Genomic DNA, 16,742 nt, shown 5'->3' with positions numbered 1-16,742 from the left:
ACAATTGGGCGGGATGAAGGATAACTTCTTTGTGCTTAAGCTCGTCAGCTTATAGAACAGACTGCGATGTACAGGAAACTTTCTTTTATCCGGCATGGACGGGACCGACGTGGTGCCAGTTCATCAAAAATTCCGGATAACCGAACGTTATAGTAAAAGATACGGAGCTCTAAAGCAACAAACCCTGTTGCTTAGCAACAGCTTCAGAACAATCGGCACAAGTTGCAAGCGTCTCTGTAGCTTAGCAACAGCTGCAGCTACACCCTTGCACAGCAACAAATGGAGTAAAAAAAGTAATAAAAGTTACCTGAACCTACTCCCGAATTTTGCCGGTTAACCGACATTTCCGGTACCTTGGGGGCCGGTTAATCGAAAGTTTCCTGTAGTGCAGTAAATATCAACTTATTTAAAGCACGCAAAAGGAATTGGATTTATTGCTGGTACAGTTCGTGATACAAGGATACAAGTTTGGGGTGGAAAAATTTTAATAAATGGTTAGGTTGGGCCATGAAATAGAAGGGCAAAGATATTTATAGCTCCATACTGCTGAAAGTGAACTGGTTTGGCTCAATGAGCGTTTCACATTTCTGAATGAGCGTTTCACATTTCTGAATTCCTACATCCCTGTGCAAGTACTGCTGACTGCGGCAATGGTGCCCCATTAACTTGTGGATGTGCAATCACACCCTTCCTCTGATTCTTTGATATCTATCTACTTTGAAGTTACTATTGGGGGCAGGGGGGGATGGCTTCCTCCCCTCTCCCACCCCCACCACCCAACATCTTGATTTGTCTTCACAGTTAGACAGCAGTTTCCATAAACAGTTACCTCACACAATTCCTTTCCTCCTTTTATTGTGAAGCATTCAAACATCTTGCTGCACGAGGGGAATGCTATATAATGCAAGTTTCTTATTGTTGTAATTCACCATTCAGAGACGGTTGCATTGATTTTCCATTTGGGTATTCCCAACTTGCTCTCTTGGCCGGCCTCAGCACCTTCCACCCTCCATAAACTTCAGCTCATTCAAAACTCTTGCACATCCCCGACTTCCATCACCCTACCAGTGGTGGTCATGCCTAGGCCCTAAGCTATGAAATTCCCTCCGTAAAACTCTCCGTTTCTCCATCCTCTTTGAAGATGCTCCTTAAAACCTACCCACCTGTCCTAATATTTCTGTGTGGCTTGACGTCAAATATTTGATTGATTACGTTCCCGTGAAGTGCACTGGGATATTTTATTGCGTTAAAAGGTGCTATATAAATGCAAGTTGTTGTTGTTGTTGTTGAAGGGTATATCTCAGGTGAACCCGAATGGACAAAGTGGGATGAGATCCGTTATGCTGGATCTTCACGCACTGTGCACATTTCCAGGGGTGGGGATTGTCAAAATCAGGAGTACCTGAAACGGGCAGGCCTTTAAATTAAACATCAAGTTGGGAGCAGGGACGTCCTGTATGCCATTTCCCGGTTGTTCTGGTGTGCAGAGCATCAATTCTTAATTACGCCCATGTAAACTGGCTCTAGGGTTGCTAGGCAATGATAAATATACAGAGCTTCAGTGTAAAATATTTTTGTTTTTGTATCTTTGCACTCTTCCCTTGGAGAATAGCGTGACGTTGTGGAAGCATTTGCAGGCTGATTAACAACAGTCTGAGAGTCCTTCCCTCGCATTCCCACTCCAATTGGAAAGCAAACAGACTCTATCACCCAATCTGATGAGTCTTGGCAGTCAGTCAAACAGCCGTTCCTCCCACCCCTCCATCTCCAATATTTTATAACCAAAACAAAAAAAAGTGTTCAAAGAAAATGAAAAAACAATGTATTTTGTTTAATGCCCCTATGATTTTTCTCCCGTGTTGCTGGCAGTAGTGACCAGGGGATTAATCCTTAATCCCTGGAGACTCCAGGAAATCCCTGAGGATTGGCGACCCTAGTTACAGGGCCTACTATCATCTATCAATAAATGTAACAAAACTTCTTATAGTTATGTTACCTGAAAACTGAGCAAAAGGAGTTCTAAAAGTGAGTTGTGATCTTTGTGAGAAACTATCTGCAACAATAAGGTCTTACCTTTTGGAATTGTAACCTGGCAGCCCAAGTCATAGTCCTGCTGCAGCCGATAAAAAGCCACTTCCTGAAGCCGTACTCTCTCCAGCTCCGAGAGACTCTGAATAGGGACTGGCTTCAGTCGAACACTGCGGCCAGACATACTGTTCCAGGTAAAGTCACCCTGTTGTTAGAAAGGGATCATTAATAAAGGGATCTCATAAAAAGAACACAGCACAGCATATCCAGTTTTCTTTCTAAGTCACCAATTAACCAGAATTTCCAGTAAATTTTGAGTCCTAGAATTACACTATTTGATGACATTATTTTACACAGAACCTTTATGGCATGTACCTGTATACCAGCACTGGGCTGACACAACATTAGTCAGGACTAGCAACACATCTAACGGCGTCTGTCGTTAGTTAGACTTCCCTGCACCCTTCAGTTCAAAATATTTCTGCCCATTAAGTTGTTGAAAGTTTAAGTTGTTGAAAGTGCGAGCTGCTAAATGCACAGCGAGGGAAACAGGGCATCTGGGACCCGAGTGAACAAGGCAACCAACAGAGTATCTCCTTAACCAATGAGATTGAAGGATTGAGAAATAAAGCGCGGAAGGACGGAGAAGGAAGTGTAAATTAAAGTGGATGAATTCAAGGTCAAATCAAGTACAGAAAGAGAAATACAAAGTGAGGGAAAGAAAAAGAGAAAAAAAGACCGAAAGGGAATTTTTTTTTTTTTTTTAATTAAAAAAATTTAAATCTACAACAATTAATACTTGAAGGAATGAGACTTGACACTAGTAAAATTGGTAATTTTCAGTGCCAGAGGTTGTTTGGCAGTAATTAACAATTATCATGTCATTAAGAGAGTACTCACGTTTGAAATGACAGGACTTAACTTTCTGTGACGGGTTTAGTTTGTAACTACCGTGCAAATACAGCAACTCCACAACATTCAGTTCATGTCAATGGTGAGGCACGCAGTGAAATGCCGTTTTCACAAAGCTAATGGCAACTCGGACAGCAGCTTTTGGATACTGGCATTTAACCACGTATAGCAGCGAGTTCTATATTATCACCACTGTCTGAGCCAAGAAATTCCTCATAAATTCTTTTATTTGATCGGTTAATGGCCGTCTTATATTTATTCCATTTCCATACAACCATCAACCTACCATACTGTGACACTGAATGTAATATGCCCTGCTCTCGGATGTATTTCTTATATTGTTCATTATGTGACGAGGCTTTTGGATGCAACAGTCTTTCGTAGACCTTCACAATGCAATATTATATGAAGACAATGCAAAATTCTTGCCCATCTCAGAGTCCCTCAAATTTAAAATGGTCATCCTCATCTATAAATCCCTCCATGGCCTCGCCCCTCTCCATCTCTGCAACCTCCTCCAACCCTACAAGAACTGTACGTTCCTCTAACTCCACTCCCTTTGCCCCACCATGGGTGGCCGTGTCTTCAGCTGCCTAGGCCCCAAGCTCTAGAATTCTCTCCTTAAACTTCTCCATCTCCCTCCCCTTCTTTAAAAGCCCCCTTAAAAAAAAAAGCGTTTTTGACCAAGCTTTTAATCTCCCTCCTTCTTCGGCTCAGCGTCGATTTATGTCTGATTACTTTTGTGAAATGTCTTGGGATGTTTCTCTATATTAGAAAGCTGCTAAAAAAATGCAAGTTGGTTTTGCTCTTTGTAATCCAATATTGAATGAAAGAGGAATAACTTCATTAAGATTTAAAATAATGTTACATAGGGTAGCAATCGACAGTTCAGCCCTTGCTTTCAAACTCCAACCTACTGTCCTGAAGACAGCAGTCTGGATCAAACAGGGTGCCTGACACATTGTCATATATTGATTGTTAAGGGAATATCTCTAGTTAGGATAATGAAACCGATACATATTAAATGATACTTACTGAAATAAAGGAATGTCTACAAATCGAAACATTAGAAGAACAATGATCTGAATATCCCTCAACTTATGCCTCGGCTAAAAGCCTCAAACAAAATTTCTGTAGTCACCTCATTAATAAAGACCAGTACAGCGGTGTTGTTCAATAGGAGTCACTGACTAACCACAGGTGTGGATACGGCGACACTGTTAACCACACGCATTAATTTTAGTAGAAAACCCCTTACACACTCGCACACCACAGGTAAATGTACTTCACGTGTATATTTACTTAACAAACATCGACCGCCGTTCAGTGACCAAGGATGTAAAGCACTCAACGATCAAAAAACGCTCACACACTCTGCTTTTTATCTTACCATTTTACCAACAAATGCACAAAAAGGTTAAAGATTACATGCACGCGCCGTGCGAATATGAGTATTGAGATCACAGGCCCAACGACGGTGTTGATTACTCATTGTATAAACAATTAGCCACAACTGGATTCCCAATTAGCCACATGTGGCTAGTGTCTAATGTATTGGACAACATTGTCCTGTTTAAAGAGCACTTTTAAAGAGTGCGCCTCTGTATTGATTTGTATGTGGGTTCAATGACGACACATTCATGAAAGAGAATGTCTTTTAATCTAAAGTTTGTTCAACTATGTTAACAGCATTACAGGAGACACCATGTTAGAGATCCATCTAAAACGAAACTAAAACTAAACTCTCTCTCTCACATGCCCTCTGCTGGTAAGGCATAACTAATCAAACAGGCAAATATCATCACTATTTGCTGATATCATTACAGCCTCTTGTTGCAGAAATCAGCCAGAATTAAATTTATTCTACCAACACTAATTTCAATTATATTTAACTTCTCTCTGTTGCAGATCCCTACGTGACTATCCATGCAGTGGATACATGCTTTCCCCATGAGAATATCCTGCTTGTGCTCATGTCGACCGCTGCTAAAATTATTGGCAGGATGAATTCCCCTCCCATCATCACCCAAGTGGTGTTACTTGCCTTCTAGAACTTATATATTCTGTTTTGAAATACGACCAGGAAATGTCAGGGATGGTAGTCTACTGGTGAACGAGGTGCTCAGCACATCGATCAGGTAACGGGTTAAAGGGTCAGTGGTTTGCAGTTCTGCACTGTGCATCACACAGGCACACATTCACGTGACTTTTAAGATAGACGGGGCAGGGATATCAATGTTCCTCTCCTGTGAATACATCAGAAATTGGCACGGGTTTAGTACAGGAAACTTTTTTTTAAATCCGGCACCGACGTGGTGCCGGTTCATCAAAAATTCCGGATAACCGAAAGCTATAGTAAAAGATGCGGAGAGCTGACAGCTCCGTATAAAGCAACAAACCCTGTTGCTTAGCAACAAGTGCAGAACAATGGCCACAAGTTCCAAGCGTCTCTGTAGCTTAGCAACAGCTGCAGCCACACCCTTGCACAGCAACAGATCGAGGAAGGCAAGTACAATATGAAATAAAACTTACCTGAACCTACTCCTGAATTTTGCCGGTTAACCGAGATTTCTGGTTATTTAGGTGCCGGTAAATCGAAAGCTTCCTGTAAAACAACTTTGGCTCTTTCAATAATCCCATGACATCATTAAGCCCAGCAGTTATCCTACATTTAGGGGCACTGTGTGGGTGTGTGTGAATGAATTGTGGACCCACACAAGAGATACCCAGGCCAGAACACAACTCCATCGATCAAGTGCAGAGAAAAACTTCAATCAAATGATACACAATTGTATCTTGTTAAAAGGAGTCACAATTAGATGGCAGGGCTTCTTTGCTCTCCAAGAGAAATAAGATAACTTGTCCTATCATGCCTTCTAACCTCCATTCGGTGAATAGGCAATAACATCGGAGTCTCCTCCGAAACTTCTGAAATGGATGATGTCAAATTCTCTCCCCCTGCCCCCCCCGCCATAAAGATGGGATGCATCCATTAAATTCCATGGAATTCATGACACGTTGGGAATATGACCCTAGGTACATAAATTATTTAAGTTCCCAAATTAACATTAAGTAGCTTCGGGAGGGATAAGGGCGAATCAAAATCCTCAAAGCAAAATCATAATGATTGAGGCTAACACCTAAACAGTGATCCATCTTTTCTCCTTTTAAATGCTGATTAACCCGCTATGAATTTCAAACATTTTTTGTTTTTAAACCTTATTTGCAGCTCATTTTTAAAAATGTAAATACTTTGGAGACAAACACTAAATAAATACACCTGTAATATGACTCGCAGATTATCTTAAGCTTTTCCACCCCAGGTTCACATGCAACCAACAGTGGGATAAAGTAAATAACTGGTTAATACAGCAACCTCCAATCCCAGTATAAACGGTTGAATTGTCTTGTAACAAAGAGTGCAGGGCTATGGGGATAGAGCAGAGGGAAAGAGCTGGCACAGGCATGATGGGCCGAATGGCCTCCTTCTATGCTGCAAGATTCTGACAAATTGATGTGAGTTGAAACAGACTGCTTAAAACACTGACATGTACATTTTTCATGCAGATTGAGTGGCTATTAAGAGCATTTGGGTGCAACTTGTTTTCTTCAAAAGAAGTATATTTTGACATGTGAGGGAACTTACTTCCACTTTTGACATACCTTTCTTATTGTTAGTAGAGGTGTTCATCTTTCTACTTGGTAAGGTGAATGACTGCACCAGACCTTCGATGGGAACACAAGAAACTTGAGCCTGGATTTTAGCTTCAGGCAGGAGTTAGGTGGGTGGAAAACAGACCCGCCCCCCTCACAGCACGAGGCCTGGGAGAGTTTAACTTCTGGGCCTCATTGCCATGTTGGCAGTCAGTCCCCTGCCCAAATCCAGTGAGAACCACTACCTGCTCCTTGCAAACTACCACCCCACCTCCAACCTCCCTTTCCTCCAAAAATCCTTGAACATGCTGTTGCGCCCCCAAATCCGTGCCCACCTTTCCCGGAACTCCATGTTTGAATCGCTGCAAACAGGTTTCCGCCTGTGCCACAGTACCAAAGTCACAAATGACATCCTTTGTGACTGTGACAAAGGTAAACTATCCCTCCTCATCCTTCTCGACCGGTCTGCAGCCTTTGACACGGTTAACCACACCATCCTCCTCCTCCAACGCCTCTTCACCGTCATCCAGTTGGGTGGGACAGCACTCACCTGGTTCCATTCTTATCTATCTCGTTGTAGCCAGAAAACTACCTGCAGTGGCTTCTCTTCCCGTTCCTGCACCGTTCTCTCTGGTGTTCCCAAAGCATCTATCCTTGGGCCCCTCCTATTTCTCATCTACATGCTGCCCTTCGGCAACATCATCCAAAAACATCAGTTTCCAGCTCTACCTCACTAGCACCTCTCTCGACCCCTCCACAGTCTCAAAACTGTCTGATTGCTTGTCCGACATCCAGTACTGGATAAGCAGAAATTTCCTCCAACTAAATATTGGGAAGACCGAAGCCATCGTCTTCGGTCCACACCACAAACTCCGTTTCCGAGCCACCGACTACATGCCTCTCCCTGGCAACTGTCTGAGACTAAACCAGGCTGTTTGCAACCTTGGTGTCATAATTGAGCCAGAAATGAGCTTCCTACCACATATCTGCGCCATCAATAAGACCGTCTATTTCCACGTCCGTAGCATAGCCTAGCTCCACCCTTGCCTCTGCTCATCTGCTGCTGAAACCATCACCTCTATGCTTGCTGACCAACATTGGCTCCCATTTAAGCAACGTCTCGATTTTAAAATTCGCATCCTTGTTTTCAAATTCTTCCATGGCCTCGACCCTCCCCATCTCTGTAACCTCCTCAAGCCCTACAACCCTCAGATATCTGCACTCCAATTCTGGCCTCTTGCGCATTCCCAATTTTAATCGCTCAAACATTGGCGACCGTGTCTTCAGCTGCCAAGGCCCTTAGCTCTGGAATTCCCTTCCTAAACCTCTCCGCTTCTCTACCTCTCTTTCCTCCTTTAAGACACTCCTTAAAACCTACCTTGTCATCTGCCCCAATATCTCCTTATGTGGCACGGTGGCAAATTTTGTTTGATAACGCTCCTTGGGACATTTTACTACGTTGAAAGTGCTATTTTAGTACAAGTTGTAGTTGTCTTTGTTGGAATGGGATTTCAGATGGCAGGAGGCCCGGGGGACACGCAGGACGGTGCCCCGGAGCTAAGGAAAGTGGTCGGCGGTAGGTGGGTCATGATCGAGGGAGGGGGAGGAGGGGAAACCTGGGTAGCGGAGGCCTAAGGTTTCCTTGTGGGGCGCGGAAGAGCAATTCTGCTCCACCCGGCCCACAAGGAAACAAAAAGAAAATTAAAATTGCATACCTTCCTGGGTCTCTCCTGGCTCTTCGTCCACTTGCCACCAGGTTTCACTGGCAAGACTGGCTACTTGTGTGATCAGCAGTAAAAATCGTGTTGATGTCGGAATGACATCCGGACCCTGACTTTTACATATTCATGAGGCCCCTGCCCGCGCATCGTGAATGGAAAGGGAAGCGGCGACCGCCATTTTAACCACCCAACCGCAGCATTCCTGTTGGGCAGGCAGAGTTTAAATCGGCCTTTTGGATATTTCTTTCAACATTGGAAATGGAAAAGCAGCTTTATGTGAGAGTGCAGTTTATTAACAGATAATATTAGAAAGAAAAGATTTGCATTTATATAGCGCCTTTCACAACCTCAGTTAAGAATAGGAGTTGTAATCCCACCATGGCAGTTTGAGAATTTGAATTCAGTTTAAAAAAAATCTAGAAATAAAAAGCCGGTATCAGTAACAGTGACCATGTCATAAAAGCCCAGCTGGTTTACTATGTCCTTCAGGGAAGGAAACCTGCCGTCCTTACTCGTTCTGGCCTATGTGTGACTCCAGTCCCACACCAGACTGGTTAACTCTTAACTGCCATACGAGGTGGCCTAGCAAGTCACTCAGTTGCATCAATCAAGAAAAAAGGCCCATCACCACCACTTTCTCAGGGCAACTAGAAATGCTGGACTTGCCAGCGATGCCCTCGAGGCTGAACGCAGAGGCACGCACAATTACAGCAGCACCATGTTCTACTTACTGAGGCTGGAGTAAGACTAAAACCACCTTGTGTAATGCAATGCCTGCTAACGCGCACACTTCCTATAGCAGCTGATAATGGTGGAGCATACCATTCCTAGCTCTTGCAGAAAAAATGTCTTTCCAAGAATAAAGTCTGCATGGCCAGGATACCTTGTAACAGGTTCAGCATGTAGAAAGATGGCTAGACCTCATTACAAATGTGCATAAACGGAGAGAGACATATCAAAGTACATTTGTGCTCCAAAGAACATTTAGCCAATAATAAATGCACTGTAGCGATATATAATTCCTGGAATAATGCCATTATTAATAATTTCATCTGTACAGAGAAAAAAAAAGTTTCCAGATGACTGTTTGCTATTCAGTGAGGCCAGCTATCGACTGCTGCAGAGGTTGTTACCAGCCTTCTCTCCATAACGGATAATGTCACATAGCTTTCTGCAAACTGAAATTACACTGAATTCTAGGAATTTGGTGCAATTCAATTCTCTCTGCTGGACACACAATCACCAGTAAAAAAAAAAAAATTGATTTTCTGAAACTCTTACTGAAATGGTATCCTAGATAGAATTACAGGCTTCCGACAGCAGAAGTGCTGACATCATCATTCAGCGACAAAAAGTTACTTGTGATAGGGAAAGCAAAGAACTTGCAATTATACAGCGTCTTTCACGACCTCAAGACATCCAAAGTGCTTTACAGCTAATTAAGTACTTTTGAAGTGTAGTCACTGTTATAATGTAGGAAATACGGTAGCTAAATTTCATGCAGCAAGCTCCCACAAACAGCAATGTGATAATGACCAGACTACTTGATTTAGTGATGTTGATTGAGGGATTGGCCAGACACTGGGAGAACTCCCGTGCTCTTGTTTTTCCTGAGAGGACAGACGGGGCCTTGGTTTAACAGCTCATCTGAAAGACAGTGCCCGTGACAGTGCAGCACTCCCTCAGTAATCTGCTGAAGTGTCAGCCTAGATCATATGCTCAAGCCTGAGCCCAAGACCGTCTGACTCAGAAGCAACAGGGCTACCAACTGAGCCAAGGCTGATGCTTTGGAGACATAAAAAGTACCATCCCAACATATACTGCTGGGTCAAAATCCAGGAACTCCCTTCCTAACAGCATTGTAGAAGTACCTTCACCACAAGGACTGCAGCGGTTCAAGGCGGCGGCCACCATCACCTTCTGAAGGGCAATAAATGCCGGCCTTGCCAGTGACACCCATATCCTGAGAATGAATATTTTAAAAAAGTTGCTTTCTGCAGCTAACACCACAGTACTTTGACAATTATGCCCCAGTGTAGATGAAATAAACTGAAGACATGTCATGGGTGGTAGCGCAGTGTACGAATATCTCTACAAGTCATGCTGGCTTGGCAACTAAAATCATGATTGAGCCAATCATAACCCATTTTCATTTTAAAGCAAGTAGGTTCCCAACTAAAACAAAACCTGAAGAGTATTTTTGTAGTTTGCAATATCATCGTTATTCTGACGTTACGATAATGGAATTATGATCTTTCTAAAAAAAAATTAGATTTTTCTCTTCAGTTTTCATCCTCTTGTCCAGAACATGTTGTTTCATGTCTGTGTGAAGTTCTAGCCACTATCAAGTACCTAACCCAAGTGCCTATTCTTTATGTTCAAGCTTACACAGTGAATGTTGGCACACTGGGAGGAGGAGGATGAGAGGGAATGGAAAACACAAATTATTGCCGAGCCTAATCCTTCATCACACATCTTCATATCATTTAACCATAATGCAATGCAGAGAGGCAATACTGCAGAAGATGGTATTTGTGCATTGAGGGACTAGTTTCAGCTTCGTTTGACCTGGTTAAAAACTCCCAATACTGTGTGCACTAATCCTGGAGAGAGTAAAGCAAGATTGTGATTGGTCATGTATGACTGGAAACCCTCAACAACAACAAAAAGTCAGACAGAACAACTAGTGTACTCTGCATCAGAATTCGGAAACAGACCATGCATGAACTATGGAGCTATTGCTCAATTGGATGGTCAGGTAAAATATCGGGTTCAATGCTCATACCTAACTGCAGATTTGATCAGATCAGTGGCCGAAGTCTGTAATTGCTGTATCATTGCGACTACCAGGATGGTAGAAGGCAAACTAGAGGGTCCTTGGTCTTTCTTCGTCTAGCAATTCCTACATTCCTGGTCATCACTAAGTCTCTAACGAATAGGATTATCAAACTGTTGTAGACTGCCTGTTACTGGGTTTGTCCACGCACAAATGGTGCATACTTGGGGTTTTTTGGCCACTAATGCTCCATCTGGCAGTTTCTCAGAGAACAGCATATGAAAACTGGGCAGTGGTATCTATTTCTACTGGTCTCATAGACAGCATTACGACTAAAGCTATTTAATTGGGTCGTTCTGTCTGATTTTTTTTTTTTGAGGGTTTGCCAAGTCAAAGAAACTTCTATTTATAAACGTTCAGGCATCCTATTACTCTCGCTGTCATGGCATCATCGCGCCTCTGTACCGAGTGAACTGCGAGGGGGGGGAAGCATTGCCTCTCTGCTCTTAATGGCACCTGCTCAGAATCAAACTTAAAACGAGACTTCACTAATGGGAATCGCAACCTGGTCTGTTACTGTGATGGCAGCTTGCTTATAATTTGGAGGGAGACCGGCTGCTGACGATCAGCTGCCTCCAGCAGTGAGGCTGCTTTGTGTAAATATCACTGCTATCGGCCAGACACTGGGGGTTATTTGGTACAAGGGTGAAAACAGGCGCTAAATGGGTGCTATGCCAGTAAGACTGGTTGAAAGTCTGGTTTTAGCATGCAATTTTGGTCCTAATTGCTGATTAGCACCTCCGGGCAAGTTCAAATTATGGTAAAGCAGACAACTGCAGGTTTAGCAGTCAAGCGTCGATTAGACACAATTTTGGTGGTGCAGTATATGTGGGCTCCACTCACCCACTTCCACTGAAGGTGTGGAGTGTGCTGGCTGGCACACAGCTGCACGTTCCAGGATGGTTCAAGGACTGCGTGAGAGGGCGCACAGGTTCTCGGACGCGGCACCAGAGGTCCTGGTGGAGGAGGAGGGGTGTCTTGTACCCGTGGTTGGGTGGGGGGGGGGGGGGGGGGGGGGGGAGGGGAGGGGAGAGAAAGAGGAGTCCACCTTGCCCTCCTGTAGCAGCTGGTGCTACTCTGCCTGGCCTCATGTCCTCCTCCCATTCCTCGTCCAGACCAAGGGGGCCCCCTAGCAAGATGCCGATGACCAAGCACTCCCTTTCTCCTGGTGATTCCTACAAGGTGTCCGATAACATAGAGTAGCACAGCACTTACTCTTTTTAGATGAAGTCCTCAGAGAATTTTAAGAATAAGTGTTGGTGAAGTCTTGACAAAGTGTCCCAGAATGTCTCCCAAAGTGTTTCAAAAGTCTGCTTCAAACTTCCAGCAGGTGAACAGTGAAAGGTGATATAGCTTTAAGTAGTGTTCAAAATCCTTTGCAACGACTTGTTTACTCCCAATCAGCTGGTCGCCATTAGGAGAGGGCTTCAGGTCAAGTGCTAACCACAAAATGCCATGCAGTGTTCTTAATGAGCGCTAACAGGCAATCAGCCCCTTAACGATTCTCCAGACGGCCGTTCCTAGCGCAAGCTTCAACTCCTTTACCAAGGTGGCGTCTTGCGCTAAACACCGGCTAAACCGGTGTTTCAGCTTAAGACCGCATCTTGGCCACCTCGGAGGGTCTTTAGCACCTAAAGTGGCCGGGGAAATTCATCCCCCTGCTCATCTGTGAGTAAGGCCCAGGCAATGGCGAATGGAGGACTCTCTGTTGACTAAGTCAACTCGAGAATGTGGTTATGCCAACCAGCTCACATTTTTCAGGTCATATTTGCCATCCAGTACCATTTGAGACGGTTAATTATCATAGTTGACACTTGGCTAACTAACAGAAAACAGAGAGTCGGGATAAATGGGTCATTTTCCGGTTGGCAAACGGTAACTAGTGGGGTGCTGCAGGGTTCAGTGCTGGGACCTCAACTATTTACAATCTATATTAATGACTTGGATGAAGGGACCGAGTGTAATGTAGCCAAATTTGCTGATGATACAAAGATAGGTGGGAAAGCAAGTTGTGAAGGGGACACAAAGAATCTGCAAAGGGATATAGACAGGCTAAGTGAGTGGGCAAACATTTGGCAGATGGAGTATAATGTGGGAAAGTGTGAGGTTATCCACTTTGGTAAGAAAAATAAAAAAGCAAATTATTATTTAAATGGAAAGAGATTACAAAATGCTGCTGTACAGAGGCACCTGGAGTCCTTGTGCATGAAACACAAAAAGCTAGCCTGCAGGTACAGCAAGTAATCAGGAACGCAAATGGAATGTTGGCCTTATTGCATGGGGGTTGGAGTATAAAAGCAGGGAAGTCCTGCTACAACTGTACAGGGTATTTGGTGAGACCACACCTGCGTTTAAGGAGGGATATACTGAACTTGCATTGGAGGCAATTCAGAGAAGGTTCACGAGGTTGATTCCTGAGATGAAGGGGTTGACTTATGAAGAAAGGTTGAGCCTATACTCATTGGAGTTTAGAAGAATGAGAGGTGATCTTATTGAAACATATAAGATACTGAGAGGGCTCGACAAGGTAGATGCAGAGAAGATGTTTCCTCTCATGGGGGAATCGAAGGGGCATAGTTTCAGAATAAGGGGTCGTCCATTTAAAACTGAGATGAGGAGGAATTTCTTCTCTCGGAGGGTCGTAAATCTGTGGAACTCTTCCCCAGAGAGCGGTGGAGGCTGGGTCATGGAACATATTTAAGGTGGAGGTAGACAGATTTTTGAACAATAAGGGTGTGAAGGGTTATGGGGAGCGGGCAGGGAAATGGAGCTGAGCTCAAGATCAGATCAGCCATAATCTCATTAAATGGCGGAGCAGGCTCGAGGGGCCAAATGGCCGACTCCTGATCCTATTTCTTATGTTCTTATGTTTTAATGGCGAAACCTGCACTCACATAGTATTCACCCACAGTCGGAATACCTCAGCATTGAAATAGGCACCTGTCCAAGGCCAGAGTCCAGGAGGCTGCTGCACCTCTCCAGGAGTAGACGCAAGGACAAATTGGGCATGACCGTCCATTCTAATTATCCCTCCCTCCTGCTGGAAGATAGCATGGCTTCCGCTCGACACAGCTCAGACCAACAACCAAGCAAAGTAGTGCTCGAGTGTGAACACTACCTGCTACATGGTATTGTAGACGTCAGCCTGGGCTCAGTGGGTCACACTCTCACCTCGGAGTCAGAAGGTTGGGGGTTCAAGTCCAACTCCAGAGACTTGAGCACAAAATCTAAGCGGACACTGCAGTGTAGTACTGAGGGGTGTCGTCTTTCGGATGAGATGTTAAAACAATTGTAAATACAGTGGTGTTCCCCAGGGGTCGGTATTGGGACCACTGCTCTTTTTGATATATATTAATGACCTGGGCTTGGGTATACAGAGCATAGTTTCAGAGTTTGCAGATGAAAGTAAACTTGGGAATATAGTAAATAATGAGGAGGATAGTAACAGACTTCAGGAGGACATAGACAGACTGGTGAAATGGGCAGACACATGGCAGGTGAAATTTAACGCAGAGAAGTGCGAAGGGATATATTTTGGTAGGAAGAATGAGGAAAGGCAATATGAACTAAATGGTACAATTTAAAGGGGGTGCAGGGACAGAGACACCTGGGGGTGTACGTACACAAATCTTTGAAGGTGGCCGGACAAGTTTAAAAAGTATATGGGATCCTTGGTTTTAGTAATAGAGGAATAGAATATAAAAGCAAGGAAGTTATGCTAAATCGTTATAAAACACTGGTTAGGTCTCAGCTGGAGTATTATGTCCAATTCTGGGCACCACACTTTAGGAAGGATGTCAAGGGCTTAGGGAGGGTGCAGAGGAGATTTACTGGAATGGTGCCAGAGATCAGGGACTTCAGTTATGTGGAGAGACTGGAGAAGCTGGGATTGTTCTCCTTAGAGCGCAGAAGGTTGAGGAGATTTGCTAGATGTGTTCAAAATCTTGAAGGGTTTGAATAGAGTAAATAAGGAGAAACTGTTTCCAGTGGCAGAAGGGCCAGTAATCAGAGGGCACAGATTTAAGGTAATTGGCAAAGAGCCAGAGGAGATATGAGGAAATATTTTTCTTAAAACAGCAAGTTAGTGAGATCGGGAACGCACTGCTTGAAAGGGTGGCAAAAGTAGATTTACTAGAATGGTACCAGGGATGAGGAACGGTAGCATAGTGGTAATGTCACTCAGCTAGTAATCCAGAAGACCTGGACTAATAATCCAAGAGACGCAAGTTCAAATCCCACCATGGCAGCTGGGGAATTTAAATAAATCTGAAATAAAAAGCTAATATCAGTAATGGTAACCATGAAACTATCGGATTGTTGTAAAAACCCCATCCTTTCCTTTAGGGAAGGAAATCTGCCGTCTTTACCTGGTCTCTGGCCTATACGTGACTCCAGACCCACAGCAATGTGGTTGACTCTTAACTGCCCTCTGAAATGGCCGAGCGAGCCACTCAGTTGTAACAAACCGCTATGATTGAAACCGGACAGATTGACCTCGGCACAGACTAAGGACATGACAACGGCACACCCAGCCCAGTCGACCCTGCAAAGTCCTCCTCACCAACATCTGGGGACTTGTGCAAAAATTGGGAGAGCCGTCCCACAGACTAGTCAAGCAGCAGCCTGACATCATCATACTCACAGAATCATACCTTTCAGCCAATGTCCCAGACTCCTCCATCACCATCCCTGGGTGTGTCCTGTCCCACCAGCAGGACAGACCCACCAGGGGTGGTGGCACAGTGGTATACAGTCGGGAAGGAGTGGCCCTGGGAGTCCTCAACATTGACTCCGGACCCCATGAAGTCTCATGGCTTCAGGTCAAGAATAGGCCAGGAAACCTCCTGCTGATTACCACCTACCGCCCTCCCTCAGCTGATGAATCAGTACTCCTCCTGGTAGGACCCTAGGAAGGACAGAGGAGCAGAGGGACCTTGGTGTGCGTGTACATAGATCCCTGAAGGCAGCAGGGCAGGTAGATAAGGTGGTTAAAAAGGCATATGGGATACTTATATTCTATGCCTTGGCTAATGAAGGTTATGATGGAACTGTACAAAACACTAGTTAGGCCACAGCTGGAATACTGTGTGCAGTTCTGGTCGCCACACTATAGGAGGGATGTGATTGCATTGGAGAGGGTGCAGAGGAGATTCACCAGGATGTTACCTGGGCTGGAGCGCTTCAGCCATGAAGAGAGACTGGACAGGCTGGGGTTGTTTTCCTTAGAGCAGAGAAGGCTGAGGGGGGACCTGATTGAGGTGTATGAAATTATGAGGGGCATAGATAGGGTATATAGAAAGGAAATTTTCCCTTAGTAGAGGGTCAATAACCAGGGGGCATAGTTTCAAGATAAGGGGCAGGAGGTTTAGAGGGGATTTGAGGAAAAACGTTTTCACCCAGAGGGTGGTTGGAATCTGGAACTCACTGCCTGACAGGGTGGTAGAGGCAGTTTCAAGTAACATTTAGATGAGCACTTGAAACACCATAGCATACAGGGCTACGGGCCAAGTGCTGGAAAATGGGATTAGAATAGACAGGGCTTGATGGCCAGCGCGGACACGATGGGCCTCTTTCTGTGCTGTATAACTCTA

General features: G+C 44.4%; 1 protein-coding gene across 4 annotated transcripts in view; it reads right to left on the bottom strand.

Moving 5' to 3' along the window:
* Nucleotides 1–16,742, bottom strand: part of LOC147107380 (rho GTPase-activating protein 6-like) — a 184,726-nt gene that overhangs the window by 145,883 nt on the left and 22,101 nt on the right. For all 4 annotated transcript variants that reach the window (XM_086006363.1, XM_086006360.1, XM_086006362.1 and 1 more), the window contains exon 2: nucleotides 2,074–2,233. In XM_086006363.1, coding sequence (XP_085862489.1) covers nucleotides 2,074–2,212 — 139 coding nt within the window. In that variant the 5' untranslated portion in view covers nucleotides 2,213–2,233. The remainder of the gene's footprint in view (nucleotides 1–2,073; nucleotides 2,234–16,742) is intronic.

The sequence above is a fragment of the Somniosus microcephalus genome, chromosome 14, assembly GCF_052327205.1.
Source record: "Somniosus microcephalus isolate GS21.2 chromosome 14, FLI_Smic_1.0, whole genome shotgun sequence".
In the NCBI taxonomy this organism is placed as follows: Eukaryota; Metazoa; Chordata; class Chondrichthyes; order Squaliformes; family Somniosidae; genus Somniosus; species Somniosus microcephalus.
Note: the sequence above shows the minus strand (reverse complement) of the source record. Positions and strands in the feature narration are given on the sequence as shown.